The 18753-nt window shown below is 45.8% G+C and overlaps 1 protein-coding gene across 16 annotated transcripts in view; it reads right to left on the minus strand.

Moving 5' to 3' along the window:
- The window catches only part of LOC139384372 (neogenin 1a), a 215625-nt gene that overhangs the window by 90802 nt on the left and 106070 nt on the right, over positions 1–18753 (minus strand). For all 16 annotated transcript variants that reach the window (XM_071129098.1, XM_071129106.1, XM_071129103.1 and 13 more), the window contains exons 3-4: positions 12387–12662; positions 7033–7183 (exon numbers count right to left, since the gene is read on the minus strand). In XM_071129098.1, coding sequence (XP_070985199.1) covers positions 7033–7183; positions 12387–12662 — 427 coding nt within the window. The remainder of the gene's footprint in view (positions 1–7032; positions 7184–12386; positions 12663–18753) is intronic.

The raw sequence follows: 18753 nt of genomic DNA on the forward strand, positions 1-18753 counted from the left end.
GCGGGGACTCGTCGTTAATCTTGTTAATACTGACGCTGCACAAAAGAACGAGCGAAAATCATAGCCCATTAACATTGATAGGTGGCGTCTGACGGGCCTTCTCCCAGACGCAGAGGAAAACGGCTGCCTAACATCTATATATTTCTACGCTGTGTCAATTTTCAGGGCCTCTTAAAAAATCATTTTTAAAGAGCGCCAGCAGGGAGAGTGCAGCGATTAACCTAAAATTGGATCGAGAACGGAGGTCTTGCAAACTAGAAATCAATCAAAGGTTGGGGAGGGCGGAGTGAGCAAATAGTGCTGTAATCAGTGTACAATGAGGCTGGGCCAACTTCTAACTAGCATAAAGCAGTAGGCAACCCAGCGGCCGCCCATAACAAGCAGATGGAAATGATCATGTCTGTCTGAGCAGCTACACTCCATCTACACAAAGCCTTTTCACGCGTCTATTGGGGATTACTACAAGTACAGGTCATCAGGTGAACTTACTCAGGGCTGTGTTGGCTACAGTGTGCCACTAACTTTGAGGAAAGGCGAGGAGGTCATTTCCTCTACTCTGATAGAGCAGAAACAATGCTCAGAAAATGAGAATGTCAAGGACGCGGCTACAGCGATGGGGAACGCATGGAGGACACAGACGACCGTATATTATAAAAAGGTACAGTGTGAGCTGGGAGAGTTCGGGGGCACAGAGGCCCCGAGGTCCTATTGCCACCCCCGCCGGTAACGCCACACTCCAGCACAGGAAGTAGGACTTCCCAAAGCCACAGAGGGTAGAAAGTAATCCCATTACAGTCCCACTGAAAAACACATTTCCCCAGCTGAACACCATTCATACATAAGTAAATATCATAAACCAAATCATATTGAAATGAGGGAGCCAAGACAAGAAGAGACCCGCTCGGAGAGGCTTGAGGCATGATTTACATGCAATGTCAACGCCGTCGCTTGCCAGTCATGCATTATTCATCCATTTTATTGACTGCCGGGGATTCTATTAGGTGATAGCAGGATATTTGCCAGAACAAAAGCTGACGGTCGCTTTCATGATCGTTGGCCTTGCGTGTACAGAGCTGATTGACGGGCAAATTCAAAGAGTCGCTACAAGCCTGGGTGTTTTGTAGGAGATTCAAGACGGGGTGAGGAGAACAATTTATATTCAACACGCGACTTGCAACATACCATCCTGCTAGTGCTTAAACCAGATTAACAGCAAATCTTATGTCTTTGGCTATAGGTATTTTCTACAAAGCTTCAGTGTGTCTGGGTCAGAGAATTAGGAAACGAGGCTTCTTCACTTGTAAAGGAAAGGGGGAGACCTAGTCAGTTGTACAACTGAATGAATTCAACTGAAATGTGTCTTCCGTATTTAACCCAACCCTCAGGGGTGTGGGGGGGCTGTTTTAATCCACATCCACATCATCGGTGCCCGGGGATCAGTGTTTTTATTTAACCTTTATTTAACTAGGCAAGTCAGTTAATTAAGAACAAAATCTTATTAAAAATGACAGCCTACCGGGGAAGAGTAGGTTAACTGCCTTGTTCAGACAGAATTTTACCTTGTCAGCTTGGGGATTCGATCCAGCAACCTTTTGGTTACTGGCCCAACGCTCCTACCCGCTAGGCTATCTCCCGCCCATAGCGTCTTTTAAAAGGGTCACCTGTCATGACTTCATCCCACAGCCCGACACTAGCAGATCCACACCACCAGGGGGCTACATAGGGACACAGCCTTGCTGATGCTACTGATTTGACCTCAGAGCTAGAATGTACAGGCCACCATAGCAGAAGTAAAAGGCTGAGCATTGAGCATCATCTTTTTGCCTTTATACATTATCAGGGTAGAGACACCATGTTGTATGTTATGACCAGCTCTTGCAACAGCTACAAGTTGCAAAACGTCTAACAGAGTAAATACAGAGCAGACTGCAGCAGTAATTATTATTATTGCTCATTTGTGGACCCACAGTGGTCTGGGTCTGCGGACCCACAGTGGTCTGGGTCTGTGGTCCCACAGTGGTCTGGGTCTGTGGTCCCACAGTGGTCTGGGTCTGTGGACCCACAGTGGTCTGGGTCTGTGGTCCCACAGTGGTCTGGGTCTGTGGTCCCACAGTGGTCTGGGTCTGTGGTCCCACAGTGGTCTGGGTCTGTGGACCCACAGTGGTCTGGGTCTGTGGACCCACATGTGCACACTCCCCCCCTACCCTGAAATTACGATCAAAACATTTTGGCTACCCCCCTCTTGCCAGCGGAGATAAAAACATATATATATTGTTTAAGAGTCGTTTTTTGCAATTGTACACATTTTGCCATAAGGTGGAGAGAAATGTTAAGATTCATTTTTTTTTTTTTTTGCATTTTCCAATTAAAACAAAAATGAAAAGATATTAGACAATATAACAAATGACAATAACCTTACAAGACAACAAACGTATGTACATAAAAAATAAAAATATGTATTTTTTTAAATACACACAAATATACAATAAAAGAAAGTCTAAATAAAAAAATGAGACGTTAGATCATATGCTGTAAACTACATATTATACATTAAGTGTGAAACATTACGCAAGGATTACATAGAGATGCAATCAATATGATGTGTGATTCTCCATATAGTCAATAAAAGGTTGCCAAATTCTGTAAAATGTCTAACTTATTCCTCAAGCAGTAAGTGATTTCCTCCAGTGGGATACAACTATTAACATCTGATCTGACACATTGCAACCGGCAGGGAGGAATCCGATATCCATTTCAAGGCAATACATTTCTTGGCAATCGCTAGCAATATTTCTGTTAGCTTTATAGTATGGCTTTGCCTAAGATTGGAATTAGTGAAGTTACCCAGTAGACAGACCTCCGGGTCTAAAGGGAGTGCAACCCCATGAATTGAGGATACTGTATCTCAAACCCCCTGCCAGAAACCGTGTAGTTTTGAACACTGCCAAGTGGAATGAAGGAATGTTCCTTCATCTGAGCCACATCTAAAACATAGGGAGGAGATATCAGGGTTGAACTTGTGCAATCTAGACGGGGTGATATTGAGCTGATGGAGGAAATTAAACTGGATAACTGCTTAGAAATGTAATATGTTATCCGAGTGAGACTGACTAACAAAACCAATGGGGGAGCCACATGATTACTAAGTTTAGATAGCTGGCTGCTAGAATAATTGACCTATCAAAAAAATGTCCGCTGACATGAGCTAACGGAGTGACTCTCAGTGACCGACATAAGAGAAAAACTGCTCATTCACAACCACAGCCACTGTTGAGTAGAATGAATCTCCAGACCTCTCTAAGAAACAGACTGGCCAGAGGAGACCCTGTAGAGGCGGCCCTGTAGAGGAGTCCCTGTAGAGAAACTGCTCATTCACAACCACAGCCACTGTTGAGTAGAATGAATCTCCAGACCTCTCTAAGAAACAGACTGGCCAGAGAAGACCCTGTAGAGGTGACCCTGTAGAGGAGACCCTGTAGAGGAGTCCCTGTAGAGGAGTCCCTGTAGAGGAGTCCCTGTAGAGGAGTCCCTGTAGAGGAGTCCCTGTAGAAACGACCCTGTAGAGGAGTCCCTGTAGAGGACCCTGTAGAGGAGTCCCTGTAGAGGAGTCCCTGTAGAGGAGTCCCTGTAGAGGAGTCCCTGTAGAGGAGACCCTGTAGAGGAGTCCCTGTAGAGGAGTCCCTGTAGAGGAGTCCCTGTAGAGGAGTCCCTGTAGAGGAGTCCCTGTAGAGGAGTCCCTGTAGAGGAGTCCCTGTAGAGGAGTCCCTGTAGAGAAACTGCTCATTCACAACCACAGCCACTGTTGAGTAGAATGAATCTCCAGACCTCTCTAAGAAACAGACTGGCCAGAGGAGACCCTGTAGAGGCGGCCCTGTAGAGGAGTCCCTGTAGAGGAGACCCTGTAGAGGAGACCCTGTAGAGGAGACCCTGTAGAGGAGTCCCTGTAGAGGAGTCCCTGTAGAGGAGTCCCTGTAGAGGAGTCCCTGTAGAGGAGTCCCTGTAGAGAAACTGCTCATTCACAACCACAGCCACTGTTGAGTAGAATGAATCTCCAGACCTCTCTAAGAAACAGACTGGCCAGAGGAGACCCTGTAGAGGCGGCCCTGTAGAGGAGTCCCTGTAGAGAAACTGCTCATTCACAACCACAGCCACTGTTGAGTAGAATGAATCTCCGGACCTCTCTAAGAAACAGACTGGCCAGAGGAGACCCTGTAGAGGCGGCCCTGTAGAGGAGTCCCTGTAGAGAAACTGCTCATTCACAACCACAGCCACTGTTGAGTAGAATGAATCTCCAGACCTCTCTAAGAAACAGACTGGCCAGAGGAGACCCTGTAGAGGCGACCCTGTAGAGGAGTCCCTGTAGAGGAGTCCCTGTAGAGGAGTCCCTGTAGAGGAGTCCCTGTAGAAACGACCCTGTAGAGGAGTCCCTGTAGAGGAGTCCCTGTAGAGGAGTCCCTGTAGAAGAGTCCCTGTAGAAGAGTCCCTGTAGAGGAGTCCCTGTAGAGGAGACCCTGTAGAGGAGACCCTGTAGAGGAGTCCCTGTAGAGGAGTCCCTGTAGAGGAGTCCCTGTAGAGGAGTCCCTGTAGAGGAGTCCCTGTAGAGGAGTCCCTGTAGAGGAGTCCCTGTAGAGGAGTCCCTGTAGAGGAGTCCCTGTAGAGGAGTCCCTGTAGAAAGACCCTGTAGAGAAACTGTAGACCCCTCTCCCTCCAACTCTCCATCTTAAAACATATTCTCTCTCACTCATCCTATAAACAGTTTTTTATCAGGCCAGAGATGCTACCGCAGCGAGACGTCAACCACCTTTGAGTGTCAGCGCCAGAACTTGAACATAAATCAACATCGTCCTCTTACTGAGTCATCGCCATCTCCACACATCTCCATAAACTTCCTGTCGTGGGAGATACGGGATTCACAGTCTACTTCAACAGCTCTGATAGCAATACGGTCCCATACAGTCGACCAATTATGAGGCTCAGTACGGATTCCCTCCTCTTTTCCTCCCTCCGTTCCAATTATTACAAAGTGACAGGGCTTCTCTTCCTCTGAAGTCTTCCTGGGAGGGAAGGGACGCGCTGAAGGAGAAACTAGATCAGATCTCCACTCTGCCAGCGGTTGCTTAATTGTCAATCCTGTGTTACAATGTTAGAATGGCCTAACTTAATGTATTCAGCACACGGCTGTGCGTGTTCCTGGGTAAAGTGGCCTGGGTAAGAAAGGAGGACCTCCCATTTGTTCAGCACAAGCTCTAATTAACAATGTAAGCACCCCCTCAACCCCCCATCCCAGAGTACCACAAGGATATTTGGAATGTGCGCAATGAAGAACATCTATTGTAATGCATATTTAACTTAACTCTCCTTTTATCAGTCTGCCACACTCAGCTGTGGTTTTCAAAAAATGACACACTGCATCCAAGACCAATATACCAAGATAGTGAGATAGTCAACTCTACCGGGACTGAGACAGAGGCTGATATGAAAGTGTCTGACACTACGTTGAAGATGTTCTCTCCTTAGAAGGAGACAATGTCCTTGTCAAGCTGAACTTCAGAAGAGGCGTGTTAAAATGTGCGAGACAACGTTCTTAACCAAAATAATGAGCTCTCATCTCTCGTCTCGGTTTCTTAGCCTGTCCCCTTCACTTACATACTTATTACCGGAAGGGACAAACTGAAAACACGGCTGTGTGGTAACCAGATAAACCTCACACAAACCAAGGCAGGAACTTTGGAATTGGCCATAACTCGACCCTGTGTGTGTGTCAGTGTGTAGAGTCCTGTGAGTGTGTATAGAGGCCGTGCAAAAATGAAAATTAATACAAGGGTTAACTCAGATAGTCACGTAGCCACTCTGTTAGCTATTCTGTCCACACAGCTCTCCCAAGGGGTTTGGCTTGATCCACAGCTCTCCCAAGGGGTTTGGCTTGATCCACAGCTCTCCCAAGGGGTTTGGCTTGATCCACAGCTCTCCCAAGGGGTTTAACTTGATCCACAGCTCTCCCAAGGGGTTTGTCTTGATACACAGCTCTCCCAATGGGTTAGGTTTGATACACAGCTCTCCCAAGGGGTTTGGCTTGATACACAGCTCTCCCAAGGGGGTTGGCTTGATCCACAGCTCTCCCAAGGGGTTTGGCTTGATCCACAGCTCTCCCAAGGGGTTTGGCTTGATCCACAGCTCTCCCAAGGGGTTTGGCTTGATCCACAGCTCTCCCAATGGGGTTTGGCTTGATCCACAGCTCTCCCAAGGGGTTTGGCTTGATACACAGCTCTCCCAAGGGGTTAGGCTTGATCGACAGCTCTCCCAAGGGGTTAGGTTTGATCCACAGCTCTCCCAAGGGGTTTAGTTTGATACACAGCTCTCCCAATGGGTTTGGCTTGATCCACCGCTCTCCCAAGGGGTTTGGCTTGACACAGCTATACTAGGGGTTTGGTTTGATACACAGCTATCCTAGGGTCTTGGCTTGATCCACAGCTCTCACAGGGGAGGGCTAAGAGTGTGACACTCTCCCGGGGTTTTAATTTGTGAACTCCCTGACACGGCTGGCAGCCCGACCTTGTTGTCTCCCTGTTTAAGTGGCAGTATTGTTGGCCCTGTCGGTGGCGCGCTCAGACACTCAGGCCCAGTGGCGCTAACACCTCGGGGTACAGGCGCCAGCTCTTTAAGTGCTTGCACTTTGGGCACAAGGCACAAAGGAAGCTGGTACTGCTATAGGAGTGTGACTAGGAACGTCTGAGGGCTAGAGGAACATAGTCACACTACCTTACGGACATGTTACATGACTGATTCAATCATCAAATTGATTCAAACACTACAAATGAACACAACTTGATTTCTGTGCTAATATGGATGGATATAAACAAATTAACTTATGGCAATGAGATGAAAAAAGTATTTCCAGTTAGACAGCCATTTGAGGTCATTTACAGCCATTTGAGGTCATTTGATTTATACTGTTGAGTTGGAAGAAATGGGTTCACAAGGAATACACCTTTAAAATCCTCTGTAAAAATAGGGCTTTCGGGTCCAACTCACCTCTCCTCAACAAGCTTGTCTCCCACCATCCATCGGACGTAGGGCGCTGGATAACCCGTCACCACACACGGCAGCAGCAAACTGGCCCCCACCACTTTGGTCACAGGAAGTGGCTCTACCAGGAACTCCAGTACTCTCTCCTCTCCGGTTTCTGTCCAAACAAAGAACAGGGTCGACCTCTGGTTAACGTGTGTCATCATTCCTCACTTCAAAAGACTCCCATCCTGAGATCTGATCTGGATCAGTAAAATGAACAGCACCTCTGGTGACCACTCAGGAGGTCACCCAACTGGCTGAACTGCTTTGCCCAAAGTTAACCCCTTGAGATGGCGAAAAGACAGTGACTCTGAAGGTACGTTTAACCTCTTAATTAATAACCTCTTAATTATTTTAAGATTTTTTTTTGGGGGGGGGGGTTAAATTTCAGTCAATTCAATAAATTAGTTGAAATTCCCTTCAAACAATTGCATTAATTTTCGATGAGGATTTTTGAAGTTAACTCAATTGCAATGGAACAGACCCCCAAAATGACCCAAAATGATTGTTCTCTCAGTCAACTGTTTCAGTCCATGTATGGTACCACCAAAGAACTCCTGAAACAGCCTGTTGCTTCTATGATGCAAAAAATCTTGTGTGTATGTGTGTTTTGAATACACTCTCAGCCTCGGCCACACCTACTGGGAGACATAGAAAAATACACCAGCTGGGACTCGTTGAAGTCTGACTTACCACCTCTAATATCTCCTCTGCGCTGCCTGACAGACCCCAGCCTTTAACAACTCCACTAAATAAAAGTTCTGGGGGTTGAAGCTGTGACACAGTGGAATTCAGCCCCCTTTGAGTGGAGATTGAGTTACAGTTCCCTCTGATTAGCCCACTGGGGGCTCTCTCTCGCCGTGTGTGCGTCTCTCTCTCAATTCAATTCAAGGGGCTTTACTGGCATGGGAAACATATTAACATTGCCAAAGCAAGTGGAGTAGGTAAATGTACAAAAGTGGAATAAACAATAAAAAAATGAACAGTAAACATTACACTCACAGAAGTTCCCAAAGAATAAAGACATTACAAATGTCATATTATGCATATACACAGTGTTGTAACGATGTACAAATGGTTAAAGTACAAAACGAAAAATAAATAAGCATAAATATGGGTTGTATTTACAACGGTGTTTGTTCTTCACTGGTTGACCTTTTGGGCTCCCGAGTGGTGCAAGACTTTTGCATCCCAGTGCAAGAGGCGTCACTGCAGTACCTGGTTCGAATCCATCACATCCGGCCGTGATTGGGAGTCCCATAGGGTGGCGCACAATTGTCCCAGTGTCGTCCGGGTTTGGCCGGGGTAGGCCGTCATTGTAATTAAGAATTTGTTCTTAACGGACTTGCCTAGTTAAATAAAGGCTAAAAAAATTGTAAAAAATCACATTTCATGTCAACAGGTCACAGATCTTGCTGCTGTGATGGCACACTGTGGTATTTCACCCAGTAGATATGGGAGTTCATCAAAATCGGGTTTGTTTTCGAATTCTTGGTGAATCTGTAATCTGAGGGAAATATGTGTCTCTAATATGGTCATACATTGGGCAGGAGGTTAGGAAGTGCAGCTCAGTTTCTTCTCGAGTGCCAGGTCTGTCTACGGCGGACTTTCTCAATAGCAAGGCTTTGCTCACTGAGTCTGTACATAGTCAAAGCTTTCCTTAAGTTTGGGTCAGTCAGTGGTCAGGTATTCTGCCACTGTGTACCCTCTGTTTAGGTCCAAATAGCATTCTAGTTCTCTGTTTTTTGTTAATTCTTTCCAATGTGTCAAGTAATTACCTTTTTGTTTCCTCATGATTTGGTTTAATTGTGTTACTGTCCTGGGGCTCTGTGGGGTGTGTTTGTGAACAGAGCCCCAGGACCAGCTTGCTTAGGGGACTCTTCTCCAGGTTCATCTCTCTGTAGGTGATGGCTTTGTTATGGAAGGTTTGGGAATCGCTTCCTTTTAGGTGGTTGTAGAACTTAACGGCACTTTTCTGGATTTTGATAATTAGCGGGTATCGGACTAATTCTGCTCTGCATGCATTATTTGGTGTTCTACGTTGTACACGGAGGATATTCTCTCTCTCTCTCTCTCTCTCGATCCATGAGGCCGGGTTAAATGTGTTCATGCTGGAGGTAAATGACTTGAGTGGAGGAGTGGTACACCATGTACAAGTCACTCAGTGTGTTCAACTGGCAGTAATGTCTGACCACGAGGGGTCTGCTCCGAGTATCGGCCACTAGTAGTCTACAGACACAGCAGCAGGAAGTAGTTTGGGCGGGGGAAGTGGATGCAGATTATTTGTTGTGCCCGAGCTGAAGATGTCTATAATTGGGGTGCTTATACAGGACTAGTAAAGGCCCACTGCACTACTTTTGTGATTTAACATTGTTTTTTTTTTTTAAATAAATGTATTTGAGTGTTTACCAGTATTCGTAACTTGAGTCTGATAACAGTTAATATGATAGTACTTGTGGAATATAAAAGTACTTGCTTGATACGTTTCCAGTTTCTTGAAATACTTTGCAAATGCAACTTCTTTCTATGTGAAAACTGAAACGGTCGATTCATTCCTTTTCCATGTTAGTAGACACTCTTATCCACAGCAACTAATAGTAGCGTGCACATACATTTTATACTGGTCATACAACCATGGCGCTACAGACACCATGCTCTACCAGATACAACCGTAGTACTGTAGACACCATGCTCTACCAGATACAACCATAGTACTACAGACACCATGCTCTACCAGATACAACCATAGTACTACAGACACCCTGCTCTACCAGATACAACCATAGTACTACAGACACCATGCTCTACCAGATACAACCATAGTACTACAGACACCATGCTCTACCAGATACAACCATAGTACTACAGACACCATGCTCTACCAGATACAACCATAGCACTGCAAGCACCATGCTCTACCAGATACAACCATAGTACTACAGACACCATGCTCTACCAGATACAACCATAGCACTGCAAGCACCATGCTCTACCAGATACAACCATAGTACTACAGACACCATGCTCTACCAGATACAACCATAGCACTGCAAGCACCATGCTCTACCAGATGAGCCACATCATCACACACCACCTGATGTCTCAATGTACTCAATTACTGTAGTGTACATTGTTTTCTTCACGGTGATGGAACGTCTACAGGTACAACCCTAGAGGACCAGCCTATGTACAATACAGTAATGTACATTTACATTAAGTGGTTTGAAAGGATGGTAAATTAATACTGCACAAAAAGTGGTTGTTTTCCATGTTATTTGATCAAGAAAAATATCTAATTTGATGTGGATGTTTTGTGTCTTTGCCCAGAACGTGGAACCTTTTGATGTAAGTGTTTGAGGACAGGGTTTTGTTCTTTCTGGATTCCAACAGCAGAGAAAGGAACAGTGAAACGACTCTGACAATTCCAACGATTGAATGCTGTAAGATACCGTTCTTAATTCTAAACTGGGTGGTTCAAATCAAATCAAATGTTATTTGTCACATACACATGGTTAGCAGATGTTAATGCGAGTGTAGCGAAATGCTTGTGCTTCTAGTTCCGACAATGCAGTAATAACCAACAAGTAATCTAACTAACAATTCCAAAACTACTACCTTTTACACAGTGTAAGGGGATAAAGAATATGTACATAAGGATATATGAATGAGTGATGGTACAGAGCAGCATAGGCAGGATACAGTAGATGGTATCGAGTACAGTATATACATATGAGATGAGTATGTAAACAAAGTGGCATAGTTAAAGTGGCTAGTGATACATGTATTACATAAGGATGCAGTCGATGATATAGAGTACAGTATATACGTATGCATATGAGATGAATAATGTAGGGTAAGTAACATTATATAAGGTAGCATTGTTTAAAGTGGCTAGTGATATATTTACATCATTTCCCATCAATTCCCATTATTAAAGTGGCTGGAGTTGAGTCAGTGTCAGTGTGTTGGCAGCAGCCACTCAATGTTAGTGGTGGCTGTTTAACAGTCTGATGGCCTTGAGATAGAAGCTGTTTTTCAGTCTCTCGGTCCCAGCTTTGATGCACCTGTACTGACCTCGCCTTCTGGATGATAGCGGGGTGAACAGGCAGTGGCTCGGGTGGTTGATGTCCTTGATGATCTTTATGGCCTTCCTGTAACATCGGGTGGTGTAGGTGTCCTGGAGGGCAGGTAGTTTGCCCCCGGTGATGCGTTGTGCAGACCTCACTACCCTCTGGAGAGCCTTACGGTTGTGTTGTCGGAGCAGTTGCCGTACCAGGCGGTGATACAGCCCGCCAGGATGCTCTCGATTGTGCATCTGTAGAAGTTTGTGAGTGCTTTTGGTGACAAACCGAATTTCTTCAGCCTCCTGAGGTTGAAGAGGCGCTGCTGCGCCTTCTTCACGATGCTGTCTGTGTGAGTGGACCAATTCAGTTTGTCTGTGATGTGTATGCCGAGGAACTTAAAACTTGCTACCCTCTCCACTACTGTTCCATCGATGTGGATAGGGGGGTGTTCCCTCTGCTGTTTCCTGAAGTCCACAATCATCTCCTTAGTTTTGTTGACGTTGAGTGTGAGGTTATTTTCCTGACACCACACTCCGAGGGCCCTCACCTCCTCCCTGTAGGCCGTCTCGTCGTTGTTGGTAATCAAGCCTACCACTGTGGTTCGAACTCTGAACGCTGATTGGCTGAAAGCCGTGGTATATCAGATCGTATACGGCAGGGTAGCCTAGTGGTTAGAGTGTTGGACTAGTAACCGGAAGGTTGCAAGTTCAAACCCCCGAGCAGTTAACCCACTGTTCCTAGGCCGTCATTGAAAATAAGAATTTATTCTTAACTGACTTGCCTGGTTAAATAAAGGTAAAATAAATCAAATAAAATACCATGGGAATGACAAAATCATTTTTTACTTGACTTTGGTAACCAGTTTATAATAGCAATAAGGCACCTCGGGGGTTTGTGATATATGGCCAATATACCACGGCTAATGGCTGTATCCAGGCACTCCACGTTGCGTCTTGCATAGGAACAGCCCTTAGCCGTGGTATATTGGCCGTATACCACATCCCCTCAGGCCTTATTGCTTAATTATACAACTACTGTACCTTTTCTTTCCTCTGCCAAAGTAGAGATGCTGAAGAAAGGTTATTGCACACACTACAGATGTCTAGATCGGTCCTTATATAGTATCTGTAGTATTACCTGGCAGTATGTAGAGCTATATAGTATCTATAGTATTACCTGGCAGTATGTAGAGCTATATAGTATCTATAGTATTACCTGGCAGTGTGTAGAGCTATATAGTATCTATAGTATTACCTGGCAGTATTGTGAGCTGGGCCTCTTCACTGGTCTTGGCGGGCCCAGCGTTCTCCACCATGCAGCGGTAGAGCCCAGCGTCGGCCTCCGAAGCGTTGCTCACCACCAGGGCTCCGTTGGGTAGCTGCACCAGCCTAGAGCTCAGCTCCAGGGGCTCACGCTCACGCTCCCACCGGGCTAAAGGCACCAGGTCTGGGTTGACATCGCAGGCCAGAACCTGGCTGTCTCCCAGGCGTATGCTGACTGCTGCCGGCTGGCTGGAGAACCGGGGCATACCTGGGGAGGAAGAGGGAGGAGGGGTTGGTGTTAAAAGTTCATGTTTTTCATTTCTGTTCTGCTGTTGCATTGATGACACATAAGCATGTTTGAGTTGAGAGGAGAGCGAGAGAGGAGAGCGAGAGGAGGAGAGAGAGGAGGAGGAGAGCGAGAGAGAGGAGGAGAGCGAGAGAGAGGAGGAGAGCGAGAGAGAGGAGGAGAGCGAGAGAGAGGAGGAGAGCGAGAGCAGGAGAGCGAGAGCAGGAGAGCGAGAGAGGAGAGCACAAGGAGACAGATCAAAAGAGGCTTGAGTTCTGCCAGTATGCTACTGCCTCCAGCTACACAGCTGTACAACCAGTTTCATGTGTTTCATCAGGAAATATGCCTACGTATCTGTGTACGAGTGGGCCTGGTCTCAAATCAGACAGAAATGGGACAGAAATACATTTTTCAAAATCCGATCCATTCCTAATCCATGTGTAAGAGGTAATAACCCCAGCCTGAACTACTCCTGGCTGTGATCCACGTTGGTGTAAAGTAATGCATGTATCCCTGACAGAACGCTCCAGAACCCAGGGAAGCTCATTTGCTGTAGTGAGAAAAGATTTCGCAACACTAATTAAAAAGCTGAATCCACAGGCTGTTTGTGTTCCTCTCCCTACTTTCATCTGTGATAATTATTTCCCGCGTTTAAAGCCATTGATCTGAAACCTCGGTCTATGCCGAGCGGCGTCAAGAAACCACACGGCAACAACATTTTAGTTTCAAAGAAACCCTGACCGAAATGGAAATACGGTGCAAGTATACTATAATATAGAAGTTAAACGATCTGGTCTTTAAAAACATTGGGCCACTTCTCTCACACACACACACACACACACACACACACACACACACACACACACACACACACACACACACACACACACACACACACACACACACACACACACACACACACACACACACACACACACACACACACACACACACACACACACACACACACACAAAATGGGGGAAGAATTCAATGTGAGGCCTGTTAATGTGATGGTGGCCTGTGTGAATGTTCTGGTTGGCCGGGCTGTTTCCCTGGCGATGCGGAGTCAGTGGTTGTTGTTTGTTCTGGCTCGGTTGAAGCTGTGTGTCCGTAGACAGGAAGAAGTGTTGAAGCTGTGTGTGTGTGTGCACTTGCGTGCGTATGTGTGTCTCTCTCTCTTTACAGGCTTTGGGCTCCCCTCTCAGGGGGTTGGGGTGAGGAAGGTGAGGGAGGTGAGAGAGTGACAGCTCTGGAATATATCCCACTTCAGAGAAGGCTGAGAGCCGAGACCCCCGGGAACCGCTGAGACCCCGTCTCCACTCAGCACCACATCGCTTCTAACTGTTGGTGTGAGAGATGAAGCAGCAACACACAAACAAACACCTCCATAGTGGTGTCGTCATACATACACAAAACAGCCTGGTTTCTATGCGCTCTGTAATACTGTATAAGACAGACAAAGACAAACACTGCAGATTTCTCCACTACACATTCACAGTAAAAGTCCACATAGAACCTCAAAGGCCTCTGAGTTGATGTGGCTGCAGTGACAGAGGATCCATCCTATATGTCTGCCTCTCGAGGAGATTCTGATCTGGAAATGCAGCACTGTGTTCGGTACAGGACATTCTAGACATTCAAATACAACCTTGAAAACAATGCCTGAAAGGTGACCTGCCTCCAGATGTGGGATGTATATAGCCTGGCATATACATGGCCGCCCCAGGCCTCACAGCTGCCGAGGACCCCAGGGACGTCATTAAATAGCTATGTTGGAAAATAGGGAGGAAACTGGGGTTAGTTAGGACGGAACGTCAACAGAGGGAGGGAAAGAACAGAACCTGTACTATATTGTCCATTTAATGGAAACGAAAGGAGACACTATCACAATACCCAACCTCACACACAGGTGGGAGTGTACTTTATCAGCCTGGCTGACTGGCTGGATGACTGGCTGGATGACTGACTGACCAGTGCCCTGAGCACCTTCTCCATGCTCTTCACTTTGTATTTAGGCCCTGGAGCTACAGTGGTGGCCTCCCTTTCCTGTTGCCACAGTGGTGGCCTCCCTTTCCTGTTGCCACAGTGGTGGCCTCCCTTTCCTGTTGCCACAGTGGTGGCCTCCCTTTCCTGTTGCCACAGTGGAGGCCTCCCTTTCCTGTTGCCACAGTGGTGGCCTCCCTTTCCTGTTGCCACAGTGGTGGCCTCCCTTTCCTGTTGCCACAGTGGTGGCCTCCCTTTTCTGTTGCCTGTGTGTGTGTGTGTGAGATAGACAGGAGATTCTAAAGCTAACACTAAATTAATCACAATTCTCCCATTTAATCGACAGGGTGGCTCCTGATTTTCCCGCCTCCTGCCAGACGGTATCTATCACTGCCGTGCCGCCGATCTTTACTCTTATTAACACTGAGTGGTGAGATAGGCCCATATCAACTCAGAGCAACAGAGTTTTAAGTGTTTGATATGCAGTGCAAATGCAGGGCAGCTTCCCCTGTAGGTCTGTAGTGTACGGAGCTGCAATTAAAATAACCTATTCCACTCAGACTGCGAACCACATACTTAGCAAATGTCATTTTTGGAGCTCAAGTCAAACTACCAGGGAAGATGACTAAGAAATCTGCTTAATCTTGCGTCATTCCCTGATCTAAAAACCTACATTACCTGCATTTGTTGGTAGAAAAGTAATGATCATTCTGGAGATTAGTGAAACAGCACGGTGTCTGCTTTAAGGACGATACCCGTGAAAAGACAGAGGATCTCCCCAACTCTGAACAAACTGAGCATCACACAATGTGGCTCCTACCATTTTAATTGAAAGCAGGTCTAGAATCAGTAAAGAGAGCTTAACGGAATATGCAGGCTTTAGGGATTTTGTATACTCGATTCAACAGAATTAGACTTTTTAGAAGCACACACACACACACACACACACAGCTTTAGGAATCTCTCCAACGAAATTCAACAGAATTAGTCTCTTTACGGCAGAAAATAGCTGCCGTTCTCCTTTTGACCAGGAGACATTCCTGGAGAGTTAGTCATGCCTGTTTTTCCAGCCCGTTAAGATCAACTTTCTTTCTCCAAATGAGGGGGGCAGAAGAAAAAAAGGTTTTTGGGAATTGCCCACCGTTTGTAAGTCTGTACCTCATACACGGCTATTGAGTTTCAGCAGCGCAGGACTGGTTCTCTGACTGGTGTTATATCCATCTCCCTGTCCGGTCCTGTCAATGCCAATCATCCAAGAGCAATAGCTGGCCAGTGTTTGTAACAGTGGTGTGGACGGGGCAGGGAGAAGAATGCACCGAGGCACTGGAACACAGATGAACATTTTGAGAGAGTCTGTTCCTTAATAATTCAAACTTAAAATAATAAATAAAATAGTTTTTACAGGAAACGTGCCATTGAAATCAAGACCCCTAATGAAGCCTCAATTCAGTGACTTGTGACAACCGTACTGGTGCTACCACCCCATAGCATGCCCCTTCTCTCAGGTACACTCTCACACACTGGCTGAAAACACCAACAGAACAATCATTCTTATTGGTCGGACGCTTGATCAATTCCACCGGGGAACACAGAGTGAGACAGAGTCCGCCGGTTCAGAGCATCAAGCCGTGATTTGATAGGATGACCCTGGTCACTGTGGGGGATATTGTCAACACCCTACCCAGTGTGAAGACATGTGATCGATCAGACGTTTCTCTGTGCCAGACTGAGTGATATTGAAGAGGCAGCATCATGCTGATAATGGGGATAATATGCCATGTGTGGGATATGGTGTCGTGTCACGTACATTTTTGCATGCTGCAGGGATATTTGCCTTTGTATTTAAAATGGCATCTAGGCATCCATAGCCTATTGTTTCTTAAATTCTATGGTCCGTAGACAATCCCAGCCATGATCCCTTGAGGCCATATTGCCGTATAAGAGGTCATTAATTCACTTATTCAAGGTTTTAGGACGTCGCTGAGAAGGTTCACAATCCTTCCTCTGTTACAACGACTCAGTCAGTCTCTCAACGATGAGTTCTTTAAAGGCCCGAGGAGGAGGCAGGGAGGCAGTTTTTAAAACACTGATTCACACAATCACAAGCAGCAGATAGACTCATGTTTTCATCCATTTTGTGGCTGTTTACAAAGTGTCGGAGAAACACGGCTGGGGAAGAATTTACAGAAGCTGTTAAGCAATGGTATGAGAAAATAAATCTGTCCCTGGGAAAGTGACAGTACTGTACCTCAGAACCTCTGGGTTGGTAGGAAACACCAATGGTATGAGAAAATCAATCTGTCCCTGGGAAAGTGACAGTACTGTACCTCAGAACCTCTGGGTTGGTAGGAAACACCAATGGCGCTCAGTGGGAGGTCAGGGCTCACATGACCAGGAAAAGGGGGAGGAATCATCTTCCCGGGCAATATAAATAACCAGCGACCGTTCCGCAAGACAATCGCTCACATTTCCCCCTGCTTTGGCTGTCAAACATTCATTGCCTTGTTACGTAAATCCAAACACAGCAGTCTCCCTCCGAATCAAAGGCGGCCATTTTGTTCCAGTGTTTTTCTCTATTAAATGAGGAGTTAAGGAGACGAGAGCCGAGCCGCGTGTGTGGGCCATGCTAGACAGGGTCCTTGGGACGTCACACTGATGTCCCCACATTGACGTTGACATTTAAAATGGTTAAAGGTAGGGATAGGTAAGGGTTAAGGTTTCAGGTAGTGACGTCCCAAGGATACTGAATAGCACTAAAAGTGTGTGTCTGATGTGACCCAGTTCACTGGTGAGTTCAGAGCCTTAAGAGGCGGTGCATATTGCATGACTCCAACACAGGACGATGAATACTTTATACAGTAGGGAGATGAAGACAGCTACGTGCTTGCCTGGCTAGCATCCGCATGAGGAAGAGATGCTGTATACACCAGCTTGGTTTGTAAACAAATGCATCCTTCCAATCACAAATGAATTACAGGTCTGACATCATTGAATGGCTGAAGACATTGGTAGAAACTCGTTCACCTACCCAATTCTGTTAGAAAAGTGAAAAAAGGCAGTGAGGGAAATATACCACCTGCAGTACCTTAGGAAAGTATTTAGACCCCTTGACAATTACCACATTTTGTTACGTTGCAGCCCTATTCTAAAATGGATTCAATAAATACTTATCCTTGGCAATCTACACACCATATCCCATAATGACAAAGCAAAAATAGGTTAGAAATGTTTGATTTATTTAAAAAAAAAACAGAAATAGCTTATTTACATAAGTATTCAGACCCTTTGCTCTGAGACTCAAAGTTGAACATCCTGTATCCATTGATCATCCTTGGAATGTTTCTACAACTTGATTGGAGTCCACCTGTGATAAACACAATTGATTGGACATTATTTGTAAAGGCAGACACCTGTCTATATAAGGTCCCACAGTTGACAGCAAAAACCAAGCCATGAGGTCAAAGGAATTGTCCCTAGAGCTCCGAGACAGGATTGTGTCGAGGCACAGATCTGGGGAAGAGTACCAAAACATTTCTGCAGCATTGAAGGACCAAGAACACAGTTACCTCCATCATTCTTAAATGGGTCTGAATACTGAATGCTTAAATGTGATATCAGTTTTTTGCTTTGTCATTATGGGGCATTGTGTGTAGATTGATGAGGGGAAATAAACGATTTAATACATTTTAGAATAAGGCTGTAACGTAACAAAAAGTGGAAAAGGTTCTGTGGTCTAAATACTTCCGAAGGCACAGTATATCTAAAGGAAATCTACCGCATCCTGAAAAGCTGTTTTCTTGGGGCTCCTCCGTAACCAGTTCTCAGTGCAGCCAGCAAGAGGAACAGAACCAACATCCTCTCTGAGAGGGGGCTGTTCTGGACAGTGTCTTATGACCAGTGAAAACACTGAATTAATCTAATAAAGTAGCAGCTGAGGTACTTTGTCATACTACACAAACACCTGACAAACTGTCCCATTGAGAACATTATGCGATGAACAGTCTGGCAGCATCTTCACGACAGATTTATCTTGTTAAAAAAAAAAGTGGAAGGGATTTCGAAAGCGTCATACATGAAGATGCAACACCA

The sequence above is a fragment of the Oncorhynchus clarkii genome, chromosome 26 (genome assembly GCF_045791955.1).
Source record: "Oncorhynchus clarkii lewisi isolate Uvic-CL-2024 chromosome 26, UVic_Ocla_1.0, whole genome shotgun sequence".
In the NCBI taxonomy this organism is placed as follows: Eukaryota; Metazoa; Chordata; class Actinopteri; order Salmoniformes; family Salmonidae; genus Oncorhynchus; species Oncorhynchus clarkii.